Consider the following 11,094-nt stretch of genomic DNA (forward strand, 5'->3'; position numbering starts at 1 on the left):
ATTACAGTAATTTAAAATATTTCATTTTAGTGTTGATTAATATGAATTTTTAATATTTAATTTTAAATGTCCATGGATATATTTATATATATCCATACAATAGACTTCTATCTAGTTATTTTAAATGATCTTGTTGGTAGAGGCTGACGGTATATTGTTAAATAAAAGAAAGTAGAAAGCACAGTTTGATCTCATTTGGTACACGTAAATTATACATATAAAAGAGTCTAGAAACCTAGACAGCCAGGTATTGACTGTAATTGCCCCTGGATAGTAGAATTGTGAGCATTTTTCCTTTCCTCTATTGTAGTTTCATTGTATTTTATAATTTCCTGTGATTTTCTCTACCAGTCAGCACTCTTGGATGTAAAACAAGCTGGTTTATACCAAGTCTGACTCACTTAAGCAGTAAAGGAATTGATGGAAGTGATATAAAAGAGCTGACGGAATTAGCGGTGAGGCAGGAGGGCAGCTCAGGCAAGGAAGACGAGGGAAGTGGGCAAAGCTGTGGGATGATGGCCGCCTCTGGCCACCTCAGCTGTGACTGCTGTCCCTGCTGCAACTGCTGTCCCTGCTGTGAATGCTGTGGCCTCTGTACTTTCTCAGCATTTAAATCCGGAGCAGGAGCACTCGCCGGCTCTGCTGAACGCCTCATTTGCTTCCCACCTGCCCAGAAGCAGGAAGAAGTCCCCCTACTGTCTTCCTCTGGCATTCTTGGGGGAAGGCAGAGTCTTGCCTCCTGTCAAGATCACACAACGGGCATTTCCTTACACAGAGAGTAAATTCAGAATTTGCATAGAGGCAAAACAACAACAACAACAACAATCAAACAAAACTTCACAACCCAATGCCTTTGAAATAAGGAAAAAGTGAAACTTGATCATCTTGTTTATACATGAAATTGAGGCAGCACCGTACAACCCTTCTTTTTCCTATAGGCAATGAAGTGATTTCAACGAAAAAAAGTACTTTGTAAGTACAAAATATTGTAGAAATTGAAAAACCACTGCATTCATAGTCTTTAAAGCTCTTTGTTTTTGGAGGCAAAACTTTGGATTGCAAGTTGTTTACCTTGGGGATAGGTATAGAGCTGGCAGGATTGTCACAATGGTCTAAGCAAGTAACTTTTGAGGGAAGCAGACTTGGCTCCGTGGTTAGGGCGTCCGCCTACCACATGGGAGGTCCAGGGTTCAAACCCCGGGCCTCCCTGACCCGTGTGGAGCTGGCGCATGCGTAGTGCTGATGCGCGCAAGGAGTGCCCTGCCACGCAGGGGTGTCCCCCACATAGGGGAGCCCCACGCGCAAGGAGTGCACCCCATAAGGAGAGCCGCCCAGCGCGAAAGAAAGTACAGCCTGCTCAAGAATGGCACCGCACACACAGAGATCTGACGCAACAAGATGACGCAACAAAAAGAGACGCAGATTCCCGGTGCCACTGATAAGGATGGAAGCGGTCACAGAGGAACACACAGCAAATGGACGCAGAGAGGAGACAACTGGGGAGGGGAGAAAAGGGAGAGAAATAAATAAAATAAATAAATCTTTTAAAAAAAAGTAACTTTTGAGTTCATGTTTCTTTAGATCACATTGCAATGGTCTTAGAAAGTAACTTCTGATTTTATTTTTTTAAATGTCTGGCCCCATTCACAGTACCCATGTGAGGTTTTGACCAGCCGATATTTGCCACATGCTCTGGAGTTGTGCCCTCAGCATTGTAGCTATGATTATCATTTTAACTGGAAAGCACTTCAAGGAAAACTAGGAAATACAAAGTCATACCTTTGCAACATGATGCATTTTTTTTTTCCAAAATGCTCTTGGGAAAGATTTTATGTTTAATGATCTACTAAAAGTACATTGACCTACTTGAGCTCCAAAGTGTTCAGAGATTTCACAATTTCAATCATTGCCGCCAAATGACTATCACTAGTCAGACGTGGAGGAGATCGCAGTGTTGAAAGCTCTAGCAGCACTTCAGGTGACACCAGCTTGTGAGTAGCCAGACTTACAGACAGAGCTTGCACAAACCTAGACAGTGATCCACCTTAAATATAAAGCACCAATGGTTTTTGAGCCTTTCCAATGGGCCAGGCACTGACATGAGTTCATTCCGAGTGTTCATCCTTGTACTTAATGCAACAATTTTAGGTAAGAGACAGTATTGTCTTCATTATACAGATAAGGCACAGAGAGCTTAGCTTGTACAGTGTCACATAACTAGACGTATATTTTCAACGTAAGTCATTTCTGATACTGAATTTAGGTATTTGGCACCAAGCACATGTTTTCACCCCAACTCTACAATTATGTCTCTAAGAAAGTAAAAATGAAAGAAAACAGCATATAGAGAAAACAGGATCTAGCGTATGATCTTGGAGAACATCCACTTTGAAAAGCAAAAGCAAGGGAAGCGGATGTGGCTCAGGTGATGGAGCTCCTGCCTACCACATGGGAGGTCCGTGGTTCGGTTCCTGGTGTCTCCTAAAGAAGACAGCAAGCTGGCATGATGGGTAGGCACAGCAAGCTGACGCAACAAGATGATACAACAAGAGGCATAAGAAGGGAAAAACATAATGAGAGACACACCAAATGCTGGGAGCAGAGGTTCCCAGTGCCTCCTAAAGAAAAAAACAAGTAAGATAGTGAGCTGACACAGCAGGCAGGCATGGCAAGCTGATGCAAAAAGATGATGCAACAAGAGACACAAGAAGAAACATCATAATGGGAGACACACACAACAAAGCAGGGAACATAGGTGGCTCAAGAGATTAGGCACCTCCCTCCCACATTGTAGGTCCTGGGTTCAGTTCCTGGTGCCTCCTAAAGACATAGCACACAGCAAGTGCAAACCACGAGGGATAAGGAGAAATAAATAAATAAATCTTTTAAAATTAAAAATTAAAAAAGCAGAAGAAAGTAGAAAAAACTATTGGAAGGCTAAAGAAGAATCCTGTTAGAGAATTTGGATTGTGTTGTGTCACAAAAAGTAAGGGAAAGATAGTGGTGTCTACCACCTCAGAATGCTAAATAATGCCAAAGAATGTTAAATCTGAATTTGGTGATTTTTAGGGGGTTGGTGGAGGTTGGAAGCCAGAGTCCGAGGGGAAGTAGAAGCAGTAAGTAGAAGCAGTAGCTGTGGATTATGCTGCTAAGATATTTGGCAGCAAGAGAAAGGATGAGATTCTGTTGTCAGTTGATAGAGCAGCAGCCTAAAAAGAATTTTTAGAATAGGGAAAAATAAAGCATCTTTGTAAGCTCAGAAAAGCACATCACAGTCAGGGGGAAAAAAAAGATCCAAGAGAGAAGTGAGCATATTGATGGAATAAAGTCCTGTAAGAGGAATGGAAGTGAGAATTCAAGCACAACCATAAGAATCCTTGGAAAGAAGAAGGGATAGCATAGGATCTTTATGTTGCTACTAGGCAAATTACTTGGATTCTTGTTTTTTAAAAAGTGATTATGTAGCACATTAAAATACCTCCTTTAGACATTCAGCTATTTTCTGAAAGACAACAGAGATATTAAAGAGGATATATTAATTAGGACCATTTAGTTTTATACTTTAATAATAGCTAAAGCATAAAAAGGAGTTTATTGATAGGATGCATGGCAAAGATTGAGCTGGGCCTCTGGAATTAGTTTCAATTATTGTCTAAACTGTTCAGAACGTAAAGTCCTTAACTTTACTGTTAACTAATTGTCTCTGTATCCCAGGCAACATGATAGAAAAAGACACTGTAACAGCTTCAAAGCTGGCATCCACATTATACAAGACTTGATTAAAGCTGATTTTCATTTGCTTAGGCCCCTTCTTATGGAAGCACGCTGATTGGCTCAGCTTACGTTGAGTGTCTACCTCTGGACCAATCAACTGTGGCCAGGTGGTAGGGCCATGTTTTATAAATATGCCTCTTACCCTTGGCAATCTAAGGATGATATAGGGATGGCTTCCAGAAAAAAAATTGCAAGGTCTGAGGGAAAAGTAAAACAACACGGTTCTGCAAAGCAGAACCGATGAGACCATGCTCCAAAATGCAGGACTGGGGGTAATCTCGTGCAAATGTCTGACTTTATTGCTTGACTTCTGTTTTATTGAAAGAGAAGAGCCAACACAGGTTGGCTCCATACATCGTCATTATGACAGCCCAGTTCAGACCTAGGCATTTCAAACGTAGCTCATTTATTCAACAAGCACAGATTGAGCACAATATGTTCTGAATAGGGAAGCAGATGTGGCTCAACTGATAGAGTGCCCACCTACCATATAGGAGGTCCAGGGTTTGATACCCAGGGCCTCCTGGCCCTTGTGGCGAGCTGGCACATGCGCAGTGCTGCTGCGCGCAAGGAGTGGCCCCCTTCAAGGAGAGCCCCCTTTCAAGGAGAGCTGTATTGTGCAAAAGCGCAGCCCACCCAGGAGTGGTGCCGCAGACAGGGAGAGGTGATGCAGCAAGATGACGCAACAAAAAGAGACACAGATTCCCAGTGCCACCTGATGAGAATGCAAGTGGACACAGAAGAACACACAGCAAATGGGCACAAGAGAGCAGACAACTGGGGGATGGGGGAAGGGGAGAGAAATAAATAAAAAATCTTTAAAAAATAAATAACCAAAATTAAAAAAAAAAAGAGTGAATATGGTCCTTTCTCCAAGAGTTATTCTATACTGTGAAAACAAAATTTTCATAATCTAATGTTATTTGGAGCTGAAAACTCAGGGGCCAACTCAGGGGTGATAATTACCGGGTTTTCTTTTCAGCACGTGTTCTGCCTCTATGGCTGTTATTTCCGAAACGGTGGTGAACACATGAGCACAGTGAACGGAGGCTCGCTCCAGGCAGTACAGGTGGTAGATCTGCCTTTCCCCAGCCTCCTTGTCGACGTTAAACTGTTAAAAAACAAAACAAATGACATCACATACACATTCTCTTATGTGAACCTTCCACACAAGCAAAACAAAATCACGTATTTCTTACATTGTTTTCCTCCAGGCTGTGTGAGATTTTATGACCAATCATATGCAATGATAAATTTTTTATTAAGCCCTTTACTGCAAAACAGAACTACTTGGCTTCATAAGAAAGAACTTAATATCTGCTTCTAAACTGCTGTTTAAACCCCTAAAGAAATGTTTCCCACTTTTCACACAGAATTCTTGATTTTTTGATATCTTAATTATACTTTCCTTTATCCCACCTTTGACAAACATCGAGCTAATTCCTCTCCCCAGGGTACTTTTATTTTGCCCATGAACAACAAACAAAGCTGACATTCAATTTGACACTCAATTTAAGAATAATTATTCTCCTTAATTCATTGAAAGTGAACTTGAAAAACAAAAGATATGCTTTTCCATGGTTACATATACTCCTTGCACTTTATAATTGCTAAGGGTATACAGTTAATTTAATTAGATAATGTGTTAGATTGTGCAATCATCTATTAATCTGCATATCTATCTTAACTTAAAATTTAAAAAAAAGACCAAACCAACCCCCAGCAATTACTTAAATAGTTTGGCAACAGCTGCGGGCATTTGCCATTTCACTTAGTTGCTGATTGTTATGTCTCACTTAGTTCCACGTGAAACTAGTTAGTGTCTAAGAGAACAGACACCATTTCTGGTTTCATATCAGTAGGGTAATTTTCATAATAAAGATTGTTAGTAGCTCTTCAGCACTGTCAGGAATGCTCCTAAGCACAGTATTTTATTTAATCTTCGTAAGCCACCAAAAAGATGTTTAGTCTTCATTTTATAGAGGGGGAAATTGAATGTCATAGAAGGAAAGAAACTTGTCCAAGGTCACACTCCTACTAAGTATCTAAGCAGAGCCCTAAACTAACCCCCAGTTTAATGCCCAAATTTATGCTCTAACCTGCTTTTCTATAATTCAGATTCCAGTTCTGTCAACAAGTCAGTCCTAATACTTACTGCCTCATAAAGAGGAAAATACTAAAAAAGACTCATTAGACATTTCTAAGGTTTAGAACAAGGAAATTTCCCAGAACATTTTCTCACGACTGTAATATTTGCAACCATCTCTGGAAATGTTTGAGCCAAGGCTCGATACGGCATCTCGTATCGGCTGAAGTTTTCTTAAGAAGCTCTCTATGGCTGGCCTCATTTGCTCAACCAAATCGTTCATCCATCATTTGTTGAGTGATTTATGCGTTCCTATTACCCTCAAGGAGTGTATAAATTAGCAGAAAAACAGAGGCAAAAATCAGGCAGAAATGCGTAAGTGCCCGAGTAAGGTACAGGATGAGAGCAGGGCTGATTCTCTGTGGCTGGGTACTGGGAAAAGTAGCTCACACTGTGTAATAATTGTTCATATTATCAGTATCACTCCCAGAATGCACACTTCAAGGGCAAGGGCCACAGTTTATTCATCTTTGTATCCCCAGGTTGGTTGGATACATAAAATAGCATTTGCTCTAAAAATGACTGAATGCACAACTCTGTGATTATACCGAACACCACTGATTGTACACTTTGGGTGGATTTACGCTTTATTAATATGTATCAATAAAATTGATTTGTTAAAAAAATAGCATTTGAAGTGGGACATTGGGAAAAAGTTACTTGGGGCAGAAAAATTCGTTGACCTAAAGAATAAGTATATAAAGTAGCATGGCAGGTGTAGAAAATAACAGGATGTCTGATGTGATTGTAGCATTGAGTGTAGGGTATAGGGAACAAAGGCTGGTAGAAAATAATAGGGCCAGATCACTAATTCCCTTAAGATAAAACTTTGTCCTATGCACGATAGGAAGCCATTGAAAGGGTTCATTTACTGTGTGGTAAAGACATGACCTATGTTTAAGGAAAAAAACACTTCTGGAGAGAAGTATGAAATGATTCCTATCACACTGGGGCTTGATAATTAGATGAGTTAATGCATTTCAAGTGTTTAGAAAAGTGCCTGGTGCGTGAAAAATGTTCAATTAACTTTAGCTTTTATTATTAATGGTTGTAGAGAAGAGAATAAGATTTCATAGGTGGGATGGCATTTACCATGTGTCTTGAAGAAGGTATAAAATGTGGGCATTTAGAAATGGGAACTGTATGCAAAGATACAGGGCTGGAGAACAGGAGCCTGGCGATTCCCTGGAAGGTCTGCTGACAGGCACAGGACCAAGTGCCTGTCCTTTCCTGCCATTGGGAAATCCTTCTTTATTAGATCTGTGGCTCTTGAGCCCAGCCATACCCGCAGTTTTACAGCAACGGCAGATGGGAGGGGGCCATTGGCTGTTTATGTGCTTCCTTTTTGACAAGAATGCCGCACCTATCCAATACACAGCTCTTAACCCAGCCGTATGTGCACATATGGGTTTTACCTCTTGAATTATAGGAAATAACAAGAAATAACTGTCAGGGAAAAGACTTAAATTATTATGGCCACTTTTCTGCAATATGAAATCTCTCAGCTCTGAATATGGAAAGCTGGAATTGCAATGACAGACCCAGGCCTTTATACACTTTGTCAAAACCTATAAAATTGTGTGGCGCAAAGTGTAGAACATAATGTAAACTATAGACCATGGCTAGTAGCAATGCTTCAAAATGTGCTCATCGGTTATAACAAATGTACCACACTAATGAGGGATGCTGTTAATGGGGGAAAGTGTGGGAGGGGGCGGGCGAGGGATATATGGGAATCCCCTGTATTTTCCAGGTAGCATTCATGTAATCTAAAGCTTCTTTCAAAATAAAATAGAATAAATTTTTAATAAAGGAGATTATTGCAAACTACTTTTCTGTGATATGAAGTCACTCAGCTCTGAATATGGAAAGCTGGAAGGGTAATGGGTCTAAATTCTATAAATACTTTGGCCTCATGGAATTTGACCTCATAGGTAAATCAAACTTTTCAGCTTACTCTTGGCAAACTTAACTTTATTGATCAAAAAACTGACATTTTTAAAAGTTGGGGTAATGGGAAGCAGTTGTGGCTCAACTGATAGGAGTGTCCGCCTACCATATGGAGGGTCCAGGGTTCGATACCCATGGGCTCCTCACCTCTGTGGTAAGCTGGCCCATGCGCAGTGCTGCCTGCACACAAGGAGTGCCATGCCACGCAGGGGCGTCCCCCAAATAGGGGTGCCCCATGCGCAAGGAGGGCACCCCGCAAGGAAACCTGCCCTGAGCAAAAAAAAAAGTGCAGTCCACCCAGGCGTGGTGTTGCACACACAGAGAGTTGACATAGCAAGGTGATGCAACAGCAACAACAAAAAAGAGACATGGTTTCCTGGTGGCTCCTGACAAGGATGTAAGTGGACACAGAACACACAGTGAATGGACACAGAGAGCAGACAATGGGTGGGGAAGGGGAGAGAAATAAATCTTAAAAAAAATTTTTTTTTTAAGTTGGGGTAATGGATGTTGGTGATAGTACAATATTGTGACTGTGATTTAAACCACTAAACTTTATACTTGAAAGTGGTTAAACTGGGAAATTTTGAGTTGTATATATGTTACTACAATAAAAATGTTTTTTTAAAAAGTGAGTTGATACCGATGCCCCATCACCAAGAAAATATAAATATATACATATATATTTATTTTAAAGTAGCTTATTTTACTTTTTGGTCACCAAATTTTACACGGAAATTTTTTTATTAATTTGAAGCACACCTTTCAACAAAAATCATAAACTTTGATTTGGCTAATTTGAAGGAAGAGGGGGGAAATGAAATTTGCCCATTAAAATGCGTATTGCTATTTGAACTTATTAACCATCAGCACAACACCAGTTCAGCCCAGTTTAACTAAGGATCCTTTTTCAAACAGCTGGAAGTTGGTACCCCTGTGTTTGGATGCTCAGTTTCATTCGTTGATAAGGCAGGAGGCAGGTTAGTATAGGGAAAGAGCAAGAAGAGTCACATGGCAGAGAAGATGGCGGCGAGGCCTCCCAGAAACCCCCTGAAGGAAGGCTGCTGCCAAGAACAAAGGCAGAAGGACCCCCGAGACTTTGGGGGTGTCCAGGGGAATAACTCGGAACAAGCCTCCCCATTGTCCTGGGTACCTCCAAACAGGAGGCCTCCCCCTCCGTGCCTGAGAGGTAACAGGCGGGGATCGTCAGGCAACCAATCAGAAAGCGTCCAGCAGGCCTCCCCACGGGAGGGAGGGTAGGGGCTCTAGTAGGCTCTAGTAGGGCCACCACCACCACCCCCCCCCCAGGCGCTCCTCTCTGCCTCGAGGTCGCTGCAGTGTATGTCTGTACCTGCTTTCTTCTCTCGTTTCTCAGTAAACTCTTTTTACTGGCCCAGTTAAACTGGCATGTTCTTCGGTTCTTGTATGCAACAGGACCAAGAACCTGGAGGCATCCGGCATCTTCCGATACAGTAGTATAAATAAAACCTGCCCCATGTGAAGTCAAATGCGGTTCTACCCTAAGGGCTCAGGAGCAAAGCATTTCAGCGAGTCTTTCAGTGCCATTCTGCTCAAATGAGTTTATATTTTAGAAAATTCTGTTTGTAATCTGTGACATGAGCAAAGGTTTACCCTTGTGTAGAAAAGTGGAAAATGTCTGTTCCTTTTGGGCACAACTAGAATGACTTTGTAAGAAAATTCTACCCCATCTCTGCTTTGTTTGAGAATGGACATAACTCTGGGGACTCGTCCTTGGAAATGAGAGGAAGAGGGAGAGAAAACATGAGATGCTTTAAGGCAGCCTCCCCTACCTGCCCCCATCTCTTTTAATGTAAGATATCTGAGAGCTGGAGAGGGGTGAGTACTTTGGCTCCTACTATTGTAATATTTCCTATTACAATATAATCTACATTCAGTGAAATGCTCACATCTTACATATACAGTTTGCTTAATTTTGACAAATACATAGATAACTCACCCACCTGTTAAGAAAGAACATTTTTATCACTCCAAAAATTTCCTTGTCCCACTTCTCCATCAATCCCTCTTACTTGAAGCAACGACCGATCTTTCTATTATCACAGGCCAGTTTTAACTCTTCCAGGATTTCAAGTGAATGAAACCCTAAAAAGTGTATTTTTTTTTTGACTAACTTCAATGTTTTCGAGTCACCGATGTTGTTGCATAATTCAGTAATTCCTGTCTGTTGCTTAGTAATTTTCCATTTTATGAATTAATGATATCCATTCCCCTGTTGATAGACATCTGGGTTGTTTTTAGAGTTTTTGACTATTTTGAACAAGCTGCTATGAATATTTGTGTACATCGTTTAGTGTAGACACATGTTTTTATTTCTTTAGAATAAATACCTAGGAGTGTAATTACTTAGTCATAGGATAGATGTATTTTTCAAAGTGGTTTGTACTCTGAACATCAGTATATGAGAATTAGGGCAATCCACAACCTCTTCAACATTTAAAGATGTCAATTGTTTTCATGTTAGCCCTTCTAATGAGTGTATAATGGTATTTCATTGTGGCTTTAATTTGCAATACCTTGATGACCAATGATATTGAGTCTTCATATTTTTCACTTTTGGATATTTTTTAAAATGTATCTCCATAAGGTTTTTGACCATTTTTTATTGGTTATTTTCTTACTGTGGAATTGTAAGATTTCTGTATATGTTCTGGACCCAAGTCCATTGAGAAATATTTATATTTTCTCCCAGTCTCTGGCTTGCCTAATAATTTTTTTGATATCATTTGAGCAGACATTTTCATTTTGATGAAATTCTATTTATTTTTTCTTTTTCTTTTATGGTTAGTGCTTTCTGTATCTTATCTAAAAATCTTTGCCTACGTCAATGTCTTGAAGATATTCTATGTTTTTGTTTTTGTTTTTCTAGAAGAGGTGTAATTTAAGCTTTTACAGTTAGGCTTTATGATCCATGTCAAATTAAATTTTGAGTATGGTTCGAGGCAGGGTTCTAGGGTTATTTTTTCCTATCGATATCCGGTTTCTCCAGCTTCATTTGTTGAGGAGATTTTCCTTTTCTCATTGACTTTCATTGGCTTTTGTGTCAAAAATCACGTAACTATTTACTTGTGCATCTATTTGGGGGCTGTTTTTTCCCTAATTATATTTCGTCTATTCTTTCATCAATACTGCACTGTCTTGACTACTCTAGCTTATAGAAAGTCTTAAAATCAGATAGTTGCAAG

The 11,094-nt window shown here is 40.2% G+C and overlaps 1 protein-coding gene across 3 annotated transcripts in view; it reads right to left on the minus strand.

Moving 5' to 3' along the window:
* The window catches only part of GYS2 (glycogen synthase 2), a 65,464-nt gene that overhangs the window by 31,152 nt on the left and 23,218 nt on the right, over window positions 1–11,094 (minus strand). For all 3 annotated transcript variants that reach the window (XM_058282875.2, XM_004448663.5, XM_004448662.5), the window contains exon 5: window positions 4,741–4,885. In XM_058282875.2, the coding sequence (XP_058138858.1) occupies window positions 4,741–4,885 (145 nt within the window). The remainder of the gene's footprint in view (window positions 1–4,740; window positions 4,886–11,094) is intronic.

The sequence above is a fragment of the Dasypus novemcinctus genome, chromosome 20 (assembly GCF_030445035.2).
Source record: "Dasypus novemcinctus isolate mDasNov1 chromosome 20, mDasNov1.1.hap2, whole genome shotgun sequence".
NCBI lineage: Eukaryota > Metazoa > Chordata > Mammalia > Cingulata > Dasypodidae > Dasypus > Dasypus novemcinctus.